This window comes from Protopterus annectens, chromosome 1.part1 (assembly GCF_019279795.1).
Source record: "Protopterus annectens isolate FY-2018-M chromosome 1.part1, PAN1.0, whole genome shotgun sequence".
Lineage (NCBI taxonomy): Eukaryota > Metazoa > Chordata > Ceratodontiformes > Protopteridae > Protopterus > Protopterus annectens.
The window spans coordinates 1,622,589,086-1,622,607,748 of record NC_056726.1 but is presented as its reverse complement, the minus strand read 5'-3'; the positions used below and the strand labels follow the sequence as shown (position 1 = coordinate 1,622,607,748).

The 18,663-nt window shown below is 36.9% G+C and overlaps 1 protein-coding gene across 1 annotated transcript in view; it reads right to left on the bottom strand.

Moving 5' to 3' along the window:
- Positions 1-18,663, bottom strand: part of LOC122816569 (ephrin type-A receptor 7-like) — a 2,140,039-nt gene that overhangs the window by 672,104 nt on the left and 1,449,272 nt on the right. The window contains exon 7 of the mRNA XM_044089436.1: positions 16,509-16,564. Within this exon, the coding sequence (XP_043945371.1) occupies positions 16,509-16,564 (56 nt within the window). The remainder of the gene's footprint in view (positions 1-16,508; positions 16,565-18,663) is intronic.

The window sequence follows — 18,663 nt, the reverse complement described above, 5'->3', positions numbered from 1 at the left end:
CTTTTTAAAAAATCTTGTTAATAATTATTTATTGATTGTCACTTATACACCATGTTTTAATATTAGAAATTCCCTCCTATTTACAGTGGATGTGGTGAAGAATAGATGTTACATGAAATCCAAACAACAACAAAGATCATTTTAGAATGAATAGTTTTTATAACTATATATCTTTTGAGTCTTTTTTACTTTATATACATAATTTTAATTCAAGCAATGTCCACTAGATGGCATTGTATCTACTGCTTTTGTACAATGGTGTATTTCTAAGGATTTTATTATTTAATATAAAACCTTCAAACAATTCTTATATGAGTTTTTTAAAAACTAGTTTGGTAGCAGTATCTATTTTTATTAGAAATATATTTATAAATACTTATAGTGTAAGAACTGTATTTTAGATATGTCTTTTGTTTTAAAAGAATTTTATAATGACTTTTAAAGTGTCTAAAGTAAATATTTTAACTAATTATTTAATTGAATTATTGAATCAATTAATGTCTTATAAAAGGAAAGGTTGGGGTTTTGTCAGTCATCTGATGAAGTCTGTAATAGGACGAAAACGTATGTGGTGAAAAACGTTAATGTGGAGTAGTTGTTCGAGTTCATGTGTTTTGACATTTGGAGAGTTGGATTAATAAAATTGGTGTTTTTTGCACAAGAGATACTTTCTGGCTTTCCATTTACTTTGGATTTCTTAGTCGAGTTGCACAGCTGTTTCTTCGGTTTTTATATCTGAACTTCCTTACCATGTCTTTGAGACAGACAAAGCCCTACTGCTAAATGGTATTCTGCTATGACTTTAAATGATACCTAAATATAAAAATAATTGATTATAACAATTGGTTATTAAAATGTTTCATTTCAGATATCTCCAGTGTGTGGCAGCATTACATGAGCTAGTTGACAGTCCCTCCTGCTTTGCTATGAACATTGAACGTCTTTCCCTCCTTGGCATGCTTCTACAGGGTAAAATAATTTCTGCCATCACAATTCTTATCCTATTAGACAAGGCACAACTTAACACACATTCTGACATAACAGGTTATAATTCAGACAATATCAGCCTAGCTCTGTTTAATGTTAGAATCTTGGACAGCAAACTATCATAACTCATTGCCTTCCTGAGTCTTGAAGACGTTCATATTTGTGTAGTTACTTACGCTTTGTTCTGATATAATGGCCACACTTCCTCTTTACTAGAGCTCAATGCCCATGATGCCTTCATACTCACTGCGAACTATGATGGCATGCCAGTATTTATCCATCACCACTTCATCTCGCACCAAGTACTACATGAAACTAACCTGAAACTTACTGAGGTGCTTGTATCACTCAGCAAAACAAACATATATTTGGCAATTTTAGAACTCCCTTCTGTATTGCTTGCCAGGCCAGACATCTATTTATGACTGACTGAAAAAAATAACTATCAACCATATATACCACTTTTAGGGTTTTTTTGCAATCCTTCATGAACTGGGAAATGTATATCACTAGCAACTAATGTGTAATTATGTTCCTTTTTTGTTATTATCAGGTTCCTTGACTAGATAGTCCCCTCACCTATGTGAAATGCAAATCTCCTTCATTTACTCTCTAATAACATCTCTTTGGCTGACTGACCTTCCCGTTAGACTCTGACCACAAGGCTGTCTTTTTCTCCCTTAGAACTCATGCTATAAATCTTAAGAGTGTGACTGTGTTTTACAACTACTCTAACACCATCTATATATCCTTTCTGTATGATAACAAAAGTCAGAACTGGAATAACTCCTCAGTCGGGCTCAAGATGATGCCTTAGGCTTATCATTAATCACAATATTTACCTTTTTAACTGGTCTGCATTGAAATGATTGCACCTTAATGATGTTGTAACATCTTCCATTGGACCTTTTTATCAATTTTCAGATCACTAGCTCCTATAACTAGGAAAAAGATAGAACATACATTTGCTCCTTGGTTAAAACCTGGCACTAAGAAAATATGATAGTTAGAGACGGGACATGAAAATATCAAACAGACAACTCACATTTATCTTTGCGACAAGATAAGAAGCATTCTTTAGTACTATACAGTCCTCCTAACAGACAAGCTATGGACTATTCTGGAACTCTAAGAACATGTTACTGACTTGAGTCATACACATGCAATCCCTCTGATGCACCTTTTTGGATAAGGTTAAAGCTCTAGAAATACCGCATTCACGTTTTTCTAGATTTCTTCTGTTAGCTCTCTCTTGTTCACTTGTGTGGCCTACTCTGTCATCTTTGAGTCTGCCTCACATTATTGTGAGGTTCATCTTTATTGTGTTTCTACTTTACAAGTGATATCCACCCTTGAGCACCTTTTGCCCTCCTTTTCTGTTACAGATGTCCCATATTATTCTCGTTAATATGCTAATACTGTACGCTCATGCATCTTCCTCTTGTTTTGCAGTGTTTCCTTTCCCATTTACTATGATGAAGGCCTTCACTCCTATAAGTCTCCCATTAGCAGTACTTATGTCTTTATAATTACCTTTGTATGGTTCGAGTGAGTACTGACCATGGGATGCATAATTTCCAATGATTTTCAGTTTTTCTAATCTGCATTATCCAACTACTTTTTCACATTTGTCACGTACACTCCAATATTGCTACATCATATGGTTGATCCTTGATTCTTCAACAATGCATCTCCTGAAGCTGATACTCTCATTTGCTACCCCTTTTGACTGCATGGTGCATATAACATGCAAGGAACTTTTCTAAATTGCATACCCCATGTCCTGTAATGGATGTTCATTTCCTCTTATCATTCACCATGCTTCTTTCTAATGTTTGCACCCATCCAGCCTTCTTTCCTTGCTTCCCAATTGCTACTTTTACCTTTCTCTTCTTCATCTTCTCTTTTCTTAAGCCCTTGCAAATCAGCCTGCTTTCTCTTTATACTGCATCCTTCCCATTTCAATAACCATCTATCTTTTTCCTCTGCTCCTTGCCCTTTTATTTACTTTGCACTATTTTATATTTCCATAAGCCCCCTCTCTTTTTAATCATTTTGCTAGCTCTCTGACAACTGTATTTCATTTGTATCATTCTTCCTTCCCTTTTCTGTCTTCAGTTGTTCTATTATTGTCCACTTTGCCTAGGTCACTGAGAATTCCTCCATCTTTCAGTCCCCTTTTCCCTGTCACTAATATCTTCCACATTTTTCCTTTCAGCTTATATTTTCTTCCATCTCCACAATCAGTCCATCTTGGCTCACGTTCTTCTCTAATAAACACAAATTACTCCCTTTGAAAGACCTTGCTGTTTTCTGCTTCACTTTCCTTTCTATTTTTTGTTTTATTTTCCACTGTTTCTCTGCCTTTTGCCTTAGCCACTAAATAATGGTGTAGCTTTGAAGCTTCAAAGTATGGTGTTCTCCCTGCAACTTTAATTGTCCTCACCCTTACCAGCTTTCTGTCTATTCTTCCAATGTTGTTCCCTTACATAAATTTGACAAACGTATTCTACATACCATGACACAGGGATCCCCTTTGAATGACACCAGATTTTAAGCCAATTGTTAAAGCTGATCATCTTATCTCTGTATTGTGGCATCATTCTTGATACGTTCTCTGATCTCCTCTCTCCATTATTATTATGTGTAAATTGTCCATATTACAGATGATCAACATCTTGATGATGTTAAATTTCTCCACGGTGATTTAAGCTTTTATCCCACAGACAATTGTAGTCATAACACCTCCCACACACACATGTCCAGTTTATTGTAATTTCACTCCTTAATTTTATCTGCCATTTTCCAAGTCTATATTTCAAGATATTTCAGGATTAATTTAGTAGGTATTCTTATCCAACTGGGTTGTTTCTCTGCATTGCCTCTATGCCTATCCTTTCCTGGACTGTCTTCCTGAAGCTGCTCTCTAAGCTTGTTTTTGCCTTGAGCACCTTGAACTGTTCTAACACCATACTTTTTTTGTCATTTCAGTTTCTTCTGCCTGAGGGTACAAGCATCTGGATACAGTTAGTATTATAACTCCCCTACATCTCCTAGTATCTTCCTGACTCCTAGTGCCATTGTATCCATGGATATTAAAAATAAATCAAGTTACAGCAGAGGTCCTGTCTGTTTTCCCTATGGATCTTTAGCAACAGTTTGCCCATTCACTGTTATCTTTGCTGTCAGTTTCTATCATGCGACCTCCATCTACCTTCTGAATCTTTCTCATATCACCATTTCCTTCAAGATGTTTTCAGAAAATCACATGCAATGCCACCAAATTACTTCATATATGAAAAATGAATTCCTGTTGTCATTAAGTCTCATGTACCTTACTTTACCATGAGCCTTAGCATTTTCCACCAGCTATCCACTGATATTTCCCTTTAATGAATCCTGTTTGCCGTTTTTGCAAGAGTCTGAGTCTGAGTAGCAGTACTGTTGAGAATGTCCCTGTCAGTGTTGAATAGGGGACTCATCTAGATAGGGTGACAACTCTTTGACCAAATGCAGCTCCAAAAAATGTCCAAAACAACTTTTGGTGAACCTTGAAGGTAAATTAGTTTTACAGGGAGCCAACACCCCATACCTCCCATATGGGGGGCAGCCTTCCAAAATTATATGTGCCTACTTTAAGTTCACTCACCACTGGAGAAAAAAGAAAATCCACAGTCAGCAAACGTTATTGTGGCCATTTCTGTTCAGTGGATCGGCAATCACTTAAACGGTTGTGAGTTCACTGACTCATTCCCAAATAGGGATACTGGCCTAAGGGCCACTACGTCTATCAAAGGCTCATTTTATTTTGATATTTGGATACATTTTTCATCCAACACTAATTTAGACAAATGTCAGACCCCCCCCCCCCCACACACACACACACACACTATGTTTCATACATTCACCAGTTCTTATTTGTATTTCCATTTCAACCACTTTATAAAATTCAGTCAGAAATGCATTTGTACTCCAGGCATTTGACCCTTTTAGACCATGTACTGGCCTGTTTTAATATTTTTACTGTTATAGGACTTTGTAGTTCCCCTTGTTCCTCCCTTTTTAGGTCTTCTGTCTGCAATAACTGTCATCTTTCTTTCACTTCTTTTCCCACTGAAATGTATATTCTTAAAAAATTATTTGGTGACATCCTATCTCACATCTCACTGCTTTTCTACCATGTTCCTTACTGCTATCTGCCTGAGGCTTGTTCTATGTTCTGTGTGGTTCAAGTATGCCAAATGGAAAGTTAGTGTCACATGTATAAATGTAGCACTATTGCTTGGCAAGTTATAAATGTATTTCTTTACCATTGGGACTGAGATATGACTGAAAAAGATCCCTCTTACAGTTCCCTCTTTATGTTAACAATCTAAAATAAAAAAATAATGTATCTTCTTTCTTTTAGTTTCCATGTTGGGGCATTCCCCATTTTCACTCAGTGACTCTGCCAATATTAATTATTGCACGTCTGGTTGCCTTAATTCATCCAAAATTCTCCTTCAGTTTAGAATGCTCATGCTGCAGTTACCTGCTGTTCACACACCTGTCTGGTTTAGACTGTATTACTCTCAGTTCCTTATTATTCTTACTATTTCTTATAGGTTCATAGGTAAGTGCTACCTTAGCTGCCCTTGCGGATGATTTTGGGCCTAGCCAATTTTGCTTAGAGAGAATCAAGCCCTGTACCTTTTACCTGTGAGATAAACACTTTAACCTTTTTTGCCAACCACTAATTCCCTTTTCACTCTGATTACTTCTACATTTACTTTCTTTCTGAATTAGTCCTCTCTTCATTCTGTCAGCCTTTCTTTGTCAGTTCTTCTCTTCATTGTATAATGCCCCACTTCCACTCTCCTGGGGCATGAGTGGCACTTACTTACCTAACATCTGTAATTATGCATGGCCCAATATGAGTGGTACTTACCTAACATCTGTAATTATGCATGGTCCGATATGAGTGGTACTTGCCTAACTAACATCTTTAATTATGCACGGTCCGATATGAGTGGCACTTACCTAACTAACATCTGTAATTACGCACAGTCCGATATGAGTGGTACTTACCTAACTAAAATCTTTAATTATGCATGGTCCGATATGTCTGTTTCTGATTTCCAGTTTCTCTTCCCTTTGCCTGTTCCAGAAACAAGTCTGGCCTACTATCATGTTTCTGCACCTTTCTGAACAATCTGAATTGTTTACACCATTTGTTCTCCTAGAGGTGTTAATCTAAATCCTCTTGTCCCCCCCCCCAAGGTTTTTTTTATCATATTTTACTGCGATCTATTGCACCCCCACTCGTTTCTCTCAACTTGAGGTGTTAAGTTAATTTAGAAAACTCTTATTATTAGTTCTATCTTCGTTCTTCTCTGTTTCACACGATGAAAAATCTTGCAATCAGACTTTCCTTGACTTTACTGGGGGCATACATATTGCTAGTGTTCTATTGCTCCTCATTTGAACCCACCCCTCCAAATTACCCTCACACCTTCTTCTGTCTTGATTACTTCTTCAGCAGTTGAAGCATTCTTCTAAATAAGATTTTTTCACCCCTATTGCCCACCCTTACATAGTAAGTCTATGATGTTTGGTATTCTTTCATTACTATTTTTTACCATCTCTTATCTTTAATTTTGACTCTTGCACAAGCCATATTCATGCTCCTTCCATGGTGCACATCCTCATAAATCTGTTTCTCTTTATTAGATTTGCTATTCATGTTCAGCATCACTACAGCTAGGTTGCTGTCTTCTTTCTCATCTCCTTCCCTTGCTTGCCCTTTCTACCCAATCTGGCCTAGACAAATTCCCCTCTTAATCCTACCGTTATTATTGGCTTTGCATGCTTCTTACTGTCTGTTTCTACTGGCACTTTGAGATCACCTACCCTCCATGTTGCTGTATCTTTTTTTTTTTCTCTTCTACTCCTCTTTTTCTTTCTGGTACTCACTGCAACTGTATATAGCATTTTTTTGTCAGACTGCATTTTGGTTTTAGTAGTATATCTAAGTTCATCACACTGAGTCTATATTATATAAGAAAATGCAATGAATTGCGAATGCTATATAATCGACCCACAATCCCTGAAAAGACAAAATGTCGAACACACGGATCAGCAATTCTCCCCACCCACACCCCCCTACTTAAATATATCAACTCTGAGAATGCACCACAGTGGAGGAAATAGCAAAGTCCTGAAAATGGCCCAATGATTTTTTTCCCTAGGAAAAAAAAATCACTGTTCCTTGCTTTCAGTATTTTGCCATTTCAAGTAATGATGTTCAACTAAACAGCGTTTGCAATTCATTGCATTCGTTGCATTCGTTAAATAATAGGGACTCCATCACACTTCTATTTATTGGCATCAGTGCTGGATATTTTCCAGGTTCTTCATGCTTTAAACCCTGTTTTTCATGAGCTGTTTTGTTTCCTTTGTTATTCAGGGTGTCAGTTTTCATTTAATTATTTTACTGCTTATGAGATCGCTGCCTCATTTAGTGTTTTTAGAAATGTTGTGCTAAATAGTGTGACTTCTTTGTCAAAATCAATTGTGGTAAGCAGTCCTCAGATACTTACAGTAATTTTAAAGTTTTTGATGAAAATGTCTTTGTTGAAGGTGGAGACAGACTGTGAGCAGGTTACAGTGATGTTGTTTTTGGCCATTAATGAGATCTCATATTGCAAGACCAGGCAACTGGTCACTAAGGTTGCCAAGAGTAGTATTGGGATAGTTTATTTTGTCTGGTTTATTTGTAAGGATCCACTCAAAGATGGAATTCCTACTGGTGGATTTGTTCTATCTGGTTGTAGAAATGAAGTGCATAAACCCATGTTTTGCCAGCCGATATTCATATCTCCTAATATTATGGTTTCTTGAGGGATATTGCTTGACGTCCAGGAGTGAAGTTCTTCAGCAGAGATTATGTTATTAACAAGGGATTTATACACACCTCTTATGTATAGGTTCTTTGGCTGTTGATTTTGAGGCAGGATATAAATATTTCAACATTATTGCATGATCAGGCTTGGTGGGTGTAGGAAGCTCCATGGGTTAGTTTTGTATATGACTCCTAACCTTAGAAACCAGCTTTTACCATACTGGAGACTTGAGACTTTTTCATTTCTTGGTATATATCGTACATACTATCTGGAGTATCTGGTTTCCCCACCATTGTTTTGCTCTGTGAACATTTGGTTTTTGCTTTTAACCTTAGAAAGTGGTATTCAGAAGATAAGATTTTATCTTTTATCACTTGTATGAGCCAGGATTCAGTGATGACAAGTATATCTGGATTGTAATATACTATGCAGGCATGTAATTCTGGCAGCCTGTTATGAATACTTCTGAGGCTAGTTTAATATAAGTGAAGGCCGGAGAGATGTTTAAGTGGTGGTTGTTGAGCAGAGTGATTTTGGAGTTTAGTGGAATTCTTTTGTTTATAATAGTTATCCTGGCCTGGATTACGGTGGATTTCAATATAAACGTTTAGATACAATAACAAAAGGTGTAGGAGTAGGGTTCTTGTATTTCAGCTTGGGTTTAATTGTATGGTCGAGCTGCAGTATAGGTACTTATTCTTAAAAGGACAATATTTAATCTGTTTTAAAGGGATGGTGCTATTATGAAATTGTAGTGGTTGTTAACTAATAGTGAGGGAACAGTATAGTGTGTACTGAGACAGCTGTTGGATATGGGTTGTTTTTATAAATGTAAGTTGGGTAAGTGTATGAGTGGAGGAAGTAGGAGTAAATGAGGGAACAGCATATTTAAGAGGAGTGAGTAGTAAGAGAAGAAAGTTAGAGTTAGTGTTTGTATGTAATTGAGTGATAGATTAGACAGAAATGGATGTTTGGTTAATCTACTGTTTACAGTGACAAGTAGGGGGTGAAAGTATAAAATAGTAGAAAGGCTAGGGCAAGTCAAAAGCCAGTATACAAAATAGGAGAGAAGAAAATTTACAGTTGGATGTAAGATGGGATGGGAGTAATGTATTTGAGAAGGTCCTTAGTATGGAGTTGTACTGAGTTTTGGAGGGAGAATGTGATTTTGGGTTTGGGTAATGCAAAGTAGTGGGTGGAGAAGTGGAGAAGGAAAAAGTAGTGCAGGAGGATGTAGATAGAAATTGAGAGTTGGGTAGGGGAGCAAAGTAAGTCTGAATGTTAGCAAGGGTGAGTGCAACAGGTTTCCTCTTTCCCTACACAATGAACTGCTAAAAACAATACATACAATAATAATAATAATCCTACATAAAAGGATTGACATTTTGTACATGAGACAATATAAACAACCCTCACTGAATTGCAGCTACAGTGGCAAAGTAGAACTATGGCTTCTAAGTGAATAAGTAATAGAAAGAGACTCTCATTAATTCAGTGGCAAGTCTTAGAAAAATACAAATGTATGTCTCTAGATTGTTATATATTGTTATCCGAGTCATATAATTTGAATTATTTTCTAAGAGGCCCTTTAAGTTAATGGTTTCTTATCAGTGATGAACAAGACTGAGCCCCAAACTTTATATAAATCAGGGTTCCCCATAATCATCCTCCAGATATCTCTAATAATCTGAGTGACTGCTTGCCCTTGATCACATGATCAGTAGCGGAACTTATTTAAACAGCGTGTTTGCTGATTTTCTGAAAAAGCCTTAATGCACTAAAGAATGACTTAACAATTAATAATGCATTGGCTATTTGTTATTCTTTTTTAATGCTACTATATTTTCTCTATTAGATTTTCTACAGTACTTTAATTATTTATTTCCAATCCCAGTGCTTAATTTGCAAATATCCTAAATCATTTGGACTTTATAGCATAACTTGGGGCCTTACAAATTTCATCCCATTGATCTCTTATAATATGTCATTCTAACCTTATCCACCACATTTCCATTTCAGGATTTGCATTTCCATCTTCTGTGTTCCCTGCTGGCTCCTTGTACTTTTCTTTCTCTCTCTTTGCACAACATGGTAGCTTCCAATTACAGTTATGTTTGTTGGGTAATGAATTCATCAATATACTGTCTTCTCTCTTTATCTCATTTCATCCCTCACACTATGAAAGGCTTTTCATTGCTACATGAAACTCACATAAAAATCAGGGAAACCTTTTTTCTTTTCTATCCGCACCCATAATTGTTGCGATTCTTATTCTGTTGCGAGTTCATTATCTTCTTGTATATGAATACATCTTGAAGAAAATGTGCCTTGGTGAGCTCCAAGGTTTAATTTCCATCCTGTATGAAAAATTCTTTAAGCATGCAGACTACATCATCAGGAATATTGCAGCTCTTTTGTATCAATTGATGAAAGGACTCCAGGAGCTCTGCATTTGAGATTCTCTCTCTGAAACTCTTGCAATTTGGAGGTCACCTTCTCTGGATCTGTTTCATGGCTAATCGTACCAACAACCCATATCTAACAGCTATCTCATTAGACACTATACTAGTGGCATTCATTAGCTGATCCTTTGTTATGTTTGCAATTGCTTCTGTAGTTAACTTGTGTACATCTTGTTATTTCCTGTTGACTCTCAATGATTCCTCTTAGGAACTCTGTCACCTGCTACTTTTCAAATCTGTAAGGATTTTGCTGAGGTCCTCTATGATATCTTCTAATTTAATTTCAACTCTTTTTTTCTTTCCAGACCTGGGTTATTTTGCTTTGACTTGGGTTTGAAGCTTTTTGTCATTGTGGAGATCTGGTTTATCCTTGGTCAGGCTCTTTCCAGAAAGACTCAATGTGGCATATTAGTACGTTGTAAAAGTCTAGGACACTATCCATGGAATAGCAACTGGAGTTTTAGCCACTTTTTTAAAATAATGAACAAGATTATTTCTTTCAATTACATTTGGCAATGATGTTAGACTGGATATTCTTCTGAAACTAGAGCTTCTGACTCAGTAGAAGTATTATGGAATATATCCTGATGGTGGAGAATGGATCAGTTTATTTGCCCTTGAGCAGACATCAGAGAAGATGTTCAGGTTGTCTAGTGTCATCTTCATGTTCTGTGCTGTTGAAGTGCAGCAGAAAGCATGTGACTGTTAACCTCAGAATATCTTGTGGTTGCTGATACAACAGTAAAGGGTAATGAGGGCACTATTAAATTCATTTGGTCCCTTTATTTGTGCAGTCAATGTTGCATTTGCATTTCCCTGCATTAAGTCATGCATACTAAAGGTGGGCCTAGGACTATGGAAAAAGTGCATCCTCTCACACCTGTTGTTTATTATTTCTATGGATAGGATATAATGACAGAACCAAATGGTGAAAAGTACTCAAACCAGGGATTGTGAGGGCTGCATTTTGTTATCTTCTGAGTCTCCAGCATCTGCAATTGCTAGCAATTACAAGAATATCTTACCACTAACTGTGAAGCATATAGGATAAAAACAGTGCTGAAATTCCAAATAAGAACTTATATTTTCTCGCAGAAACAACTGAGTTGCTGTCTGGTTGTGATGGTGAAGTCTTCTTCTGGCTATTCCCAGTTAGGGGTCGCCACAGTGGAACACCTGTCTGCTCATGATTGACAATAGAGTTTTACGGTGTTGAGTTGCCAGCCCAGCACTCGACATTCCACAGAGGCCACACACACGCACTCATGCCTAGGGGCAATTTAGAGTGTCCAATCCACCTACAGCATGTCTTTGGGATGTGGGAGGAAACCAGAGCACCCAGAGGAAACCCACATGACCACAGGGAGGACATGCAGACTCCACACAGAAGGCACCCCAGCCAAGGATCATACCAGAGAACCTGTTGCTGTGAGGTGGCAATGCTAACCACAGCACCACCGTGGTCGCCCACTTGTGATGGTGAAGTAACTTCCTGAAATAGAAATGTTAATGTATTTTAAAATCTTATTCAGGACTGATGGAAGTGGAGGGGGTAGGAGATTGACCACTAGATGGCTGCAGTCAGAGCAGTACTGCATCCCAATTTTTTTACTTCAGTACTGCTACATTTTCACCAGTACTGCAGCCATTAAATTGGGATGCATTGGTAAAGGAAGAGCAGATACATAAGACACCTCTCTCTATTTACTGGTCATTTTATGCCTCATCCTCAGCTATGGCCATATGCTTTGCAAATTGACTAAACAAAGTGAGGTCATTGATACAAGTGCAGGAAATGGGACCCTTTTGTAGGGCAGTTAGGCTTCAGAACAAATGGAGGAGCTTGGCAGTCCTGAAGGATCTCAGAATAGATCTGTTGCTCATGTAAACTGAGAAGAGCCAGTTGTCCTTTTTGCACTTAGTGAGGATGAGTAGTGGGTGATTCAGATGAAGGTACATCAGCCATGATTCAATGAGACAAAGCCCAAGAGAAGATGCAAGAAAAGAGAGAAACATTATATATTTTATGTTGCCTGGGAGTGCCATGAAATCTCACATAAGGTATGGGCAAAGATTCTTCATGAATTGGATTCTCAGTATATGTTACTAGAGTGTATGGGGGGGGGATATCCTAATGGCATTCTAAAACATTTGGGTGCCTGTGATGCTTCAGGGAGAAAGGTGCCTCCTTGTCACACCTACAAATAGTTTAAATAACTTGGCTATGAGATGGAATGTTTGTACTTGGAAGTTAAAAAAATGTATTTCAAGTGGCTGTCAACTAGGCATATGTGCCAAAAGTTGGTGAAGGAGTGAAAACATTGCAAGTAAGGATATTTAGGTATGTTTAATTTTTTGAGAGCATCAGTTATTAACACAATGGGGAAACATGGCAACAGATGTCTTTCAAGAAAGATAAGAGACTTCTGACTTCATTTAAGTCATGGATGTATAGTTAGAGGCCATCTTGGGTGTAATAAAAATGATTAATGGTAAACTGGAGGAATTTAGCATAAAGCATTCACGAGGTATAAAAAGGATGATGAAATACTGGACAAGCATGTGGACGCCATTTTGATGTTGTTGACATTGTGAGGGGACAATTTATTAGACTGGTGGTGAAGTCTGCGATGATTAGTTTTAAGTTATATTAGTGAGACATAGAGCATAAAGAAATAATACACATGTGACTGGTATTCCAGGGAAAGAAGAAGGGAGTGACTGTATCACATTCATGTAGACTCAACTAGTGGTGGCAGACATGTTTCATATAAACTGTATCATAATAGGAAGAGCATATGGAGTCACTGGGCCAGGAACTATTGTGCCATCCTTAATAGTTCTTGGTGCAATTTGGTGGTTGTATCTAGATGAACAAAATTTCTGTCTGTCTGGAAATCAAGTAGAGTCTGGCAAGTAGGGAGGAAAAATAATTTCTTTTGAAAATGACTTCTTAGTACAGCTATATAAAACTTAACTGTTAGAAAATGAAAACTAATCAGAAGTGTACAATGCTTTACCTGTCACTGTTCAATATTTTGTTTTTTTATGTGAAAATATTTACTGATATGACAGATGCTTTAAGCTATATATGTAATCTTGAGTCTACAGAGATAAATGGAAGATCTATATAGATTCCTGCTAAAGATACTGGTGATTTACTACAGTGGTACTTTACAGTAGATAGGGAACACAAGCAATAAAAGGAGAAATTGCACTGAAACTTGGCTTTTCGAGATTATTTATTTATTTATTGGATATGATAACAGTTCAGAGTAATGGTGAGTGTGGAAGAGAGGTGAAGAAGAGAGTACAGGCTGGATAGAGTGGGTGAAGAAGAGTGTCAGGAGGGATTTGTGACAGATGAGTACCAGTAAGAGTGAAAGGGAAGGTCTACCAGAGGGTAGTGAGACCAGCTATGTTGTATGGGTTGGAGATGGTGGCATTGACAAAAAGGCAGGAATCAGAGCTGGACATGGCAGAGTTAAAGATGTTAAGATTTGCACTGGGTATGACGAGGGTGGACAAAATTAGGAATAAGTATATTAGAGGGTCAGCCCAGGTTGGAAGGTTTGGAGACAAAGCCAGAGAGGCACGATTACATTGGTTTGGACATGTGCTGAGGAGGGATGCAGAATATATTGGGAAAAAGATGCTAAGGATGAAGCTGCCATGTAACAAGAAAAGAGGAAGGTCTAAGATAAGGTTTATAGATACGGTGAGAGAGGACATGCTGGTGATTGGTGTGACAGAGCAAGATGCAGAGGACAGGAAGAAATGGAAACAGATGATCCGCTGTGGCAACCCCTAATGGCAGCAGCCTAAAGAAGAAGAAAAAGATAACTGGGTTAGAGCACTGATCAATTCTGACCAATTTCAGTATCATCCCAGCATTAATGATATGATCTCCCAAAATAAGAGTACATACAATGACAAAAACATGAAATAGTAGTGAGTAAAATACAATAATGTGAGATAGTAAGAATAGAAAAGTGCATAATCCAGTAAAGTGAGAAGCTAAAATAACACTGCTTTCAATATGCATTTTACTACAAATATTGCTTTACATTTACAAAGATAGAATAGTATATATAAGCTTGATATATAGAAGTCTGAGGTAGGCGAATTGAAGCAATGGAGAAAATCGCAGAGTAGTTACGGTAAAGCAGAGATATTAGTTAATTTACATTATGCAGCTGTTGGTTTGCAGGAACATTTAGCTGGATTAAGTAGATGAGATTTTCAGTAGTCCATGGAACTTGGGATAAGATAGTGTCATTAAGGATCCTGTTTGTACATGGTGTGCAGTAAAGGCAGAGGGCAACTGCAGTATAATGGCCTGCGACTGAATCATTAACCAGAGGCTAAAATATGAGACTTTATGACTTCATTTGATTTTTATAATGAGATACAAGATTTCTGCTTGCTATGTAAGATGATAGTAATGCTTACCTAGTATAGTGATTATATGTTATTTGTAGAGTTTTGCACATACAATTGAAATGTTGTTTAGTTATTTTTCTTTTCTAGGTATAGCACTGTTTGAATTGTTATTATTCATCAAGCAGCAAGCAGTATATGTTTTAAAATAGGATACAATATTGTCTTCTTATGTTCTGCAGTAACTAAATCAAGAATTGTGCCTAGAACACTTGGGGTACAAAGAGTAAAGAGTTATTGTATAGAAAGCAAGTTCTGGCGACAGAGATAGAGAGGAAGATGTAACTTTGGATACAATTGCACTGGCGGAGCTTGTCTGTAGCTCTAAGTTTGGCATGAAAGTCATGCACAAGCACAACTTGGATTTACAGATGGGAAATGGAACATTTCCCCCTGGACTGCCCCCTGTACTACTAACGGAGACAGTCACCTCATAAATGCTTTATCCAATGTATGGGTCTCCTTGAATTATCTGTGTTATGATCCCACTTATTTTTACTAGGTGTAATATATAATTATTGGCCATGGAGTAGGTAAGGCCAATCTAACACAAAATCGGACAGATTAATTCAAAAACTAAAAGGGAAATCGCTAGGCTTAAAATGGTTTACACGGGCAGCTAGCATAGTATTCACCTATGTACTCATGAACTATTAAAAGCTAGCATACCTTCTGACATGTTGTTTAGTGCATTCAAGGTTATTTATAAACCATGGACATACTGGATTGCAGTCAGAAAATGCAAAACTACTCATAGGCAATATAGATCTATGTTTTTATTTTATTTACATATCATCTAAATCTATTTCCCTCTTATTAAAATCATAGCAATATTCATCATAGCAGGGTCACTTTCCTCAAGACATCACTACTGTTTCTAGATTGTGCACACAGTAAATAACAATTTCACACATTTGATTAAAATTACAAACGCTAAGAAATAAAAGGCAAAAGTGTTAATAAAACATATTTATCCCATTTTAAACATATGGTATAAAAGGAAATAGTTAGCCCATATAATTATCAGTTTTAAGAGACCTAGCTGAAGAAAAGGCTTTTGCCTAGAAAAGCTATATATATATATATATATATATATATATATATATATATATATATATATATATATATTCACTGATATCCTAAGTCTTACAAACAGTGTCAACATGTGCTGTGTTTAACTGGCATGTGTTGCATATCCAATGAAGTGATCATGTCTGGCATTAAAATTTGCTTTGACAGGTGTTGCTTTTGAAATCCTTTCCACTGAAAAGCAATACAGCATCAAGGAGCCTTTGCATAAAGAAAACAAAGCTTTTCTCTTCGTCTTTCTATCTCTCTCTCTCTTCCTCTGTCTCTGCCTCTTATAAACTTTACGGAGCTGGTATCAGAGACCTGACAGAATAATTCATGAAGCCTGAAGCATGCTAAAAGCACACATCTCTCTTCGACATGCAGCTGCCCTTCCTGTGATTGCCTGGTGCCTTGTGTTCAGAATGCATGGCAAGTAGGCTATGAAGTTGTCAAGTCTGACATCTCCAGAGAAGGGAGGTGTGCTGGACCTATGCTAAAGCCACATGCTTACAGCAATATAATGCTACACTTCAAGAAATGCTGTCACACTATTAAACAACCTGCAACACTCGAATAGTGGTGTACTGTCAACCCAAATCAGTCTATTTAGGAAAAAGAAATGCATATTTGCAACAGAGGAAGGTGTACTTAGTCAAAATTTACTTACAGTGGAAATAGAGTTCTTCATCTCCATCCTGGCTGGCTTTGCTGTAGCCACACTGCCTGCAAAGAAAAATAAATGCTTAAAAAATCTATCACACTCTTATCAAGTTTTCACTGATTTAAACTTAAAACCCACTCAGTTCAAAAATCTCTCAGATGGATTAAAGACATATTGCTTTGACTTTTTCCCACAGTCCTTAATATTAAACTACTTAGCACTCTTATGTTTCACCTCTGAGAATTGGCTGACAGTCTGCCTTAGATCAGAAGGGATAAAAATCTTCTTAATCTGACAGATGTAAATGGTGACAGATAGATTATTTCAGGAAATTTCTGCCTGGCTGATGGCAGCCAGCAGTTACAGACCAGATACTGGCGTGAAGTCATTTTTCAAAATTCTCAGTAGGCTCAGGGGAGATTGGGGTGCACAAACATGGATTTCCAAGAAACGTCTAGCAGTTTCCTGGAGATGTGCATTAATGAACTGTCTGAAATTTGAAGAACACAACTGTAGTGACTGTCATTATGAAAAATGATTGCCAGTAAATCAAACATAGTAACTGACATTTCAATAAATATACCAGGGGTCTACAGTGTTAAAAATAGTTTCACTCATTGACTTTTGTTGACAGAGAAATTAAACAGTACAGTTATAATAGACAAAATTACATGTAAACAGCATGTACTTTAGTTAATGAACATTTCCTTATTAACATTAAACAATTACACATTATCATATTTTACTTCCTTAAACTCTTCAGATGATTGCATTTACAGATTTATATTTCTCCAAACAGTAAAGGTCAGATGATCATTAATGCCTGGCTATGTGTTTACTCGTAAATTCCCCAAATATCTAGATGTACTATATATTGTCTTTCTATTTTTAATCCTGTCTGGAAGTTACAAAAGCAGTACAATGCTTTATGCAAGAACAATTGCTGTACCACTTTAGATAATCTTTCGGTTGTTACTTGAATAATTAGCCATCGTGTACCATAATCCAATGGGAAATAATGCTGCAACTCCAAATGCAGGAAAACAACTTCAGAATGAACGGATAGCCTGCCATTCATTTTAAATGTCTTTTTTCTCAAAACATGTTAAAATAAATTGACCTTTAAGCATGTATCAGATACTTACCCAGCAATGGCAGGTCCAGGTTCCTTTTTTACCTGGGCATAAGAGGGGCATAGTAGCTAGCTGTTTGGGGCATATAGGACTTATGAAAAAAGTAAACCACAACACTATACCAACGGAGTATAGAATACATAATGCCAGTTACCCACTCATCCATAATCCACTGTTAAAAATGAAGACAATTTCACTACATGGGAAAAAGGAGCAAATGCCATAATCTTACAAAACCTGGCAATGTTCACACCATAGAAAATGTGACTAATTTGCCATGCTCAAGGATTATAGTTTGCATGAAGTGTTGGTAAGCTACAGTGACAAATCAACGGTGTAGCTAACAATACAGCAAAGGTGGGAAAATGTCATGTGCAAACACATTTTTGCCTCAGTAGAAAGAAACAAAAATATCTTTAATCCCAATTCAAGAATAGAAAGTAAGATTTATTTTGTTCTTTGGTGCATTTTAAGGAAAATATTTTAAAAATATACAGCAGATTTTGCCAGCATTCAAGATGAAGCACGCATCTTCCAACTGTAGACAAGCAAAATAATTTAAATGTTTGTCAAAAGTTATTTGAATTACAAGCGAGAGTGGATTGCAATGATAACTTTTACACCTCAGGAGGAAGGTGGGAGAGGGTTTGTCAGCACTTGGACTAAAAGCAGGAAGCCTTAAAACAAACAGTTCAGCTAGTTTATTTTGGTGAGAATTTATAATTGCTGTTAAAGATGCAAGAGCTGGTCTGAGAACCCAAACTGGAGTAATTCAAGCAAAAAAGAAAAGGACAACAGGTTCCAGAAGCTGTACAAGATGCCTGTGATTCACACTACCGCCATTCTACTTACATGCAAGTTAAAAAGATGATTAGCACAACTCGTATAAAGGAAGTCTGAAGTAGATTCAGGGGAAAAAGACCTCCAAGATCGCATTACAGCAGAGGGTCCATTGATATACAGTAACCATACCAACTTAATGATTTTGATGCAGTAAAATAGTTCAATGATGTAATGAAGCTGCCAGA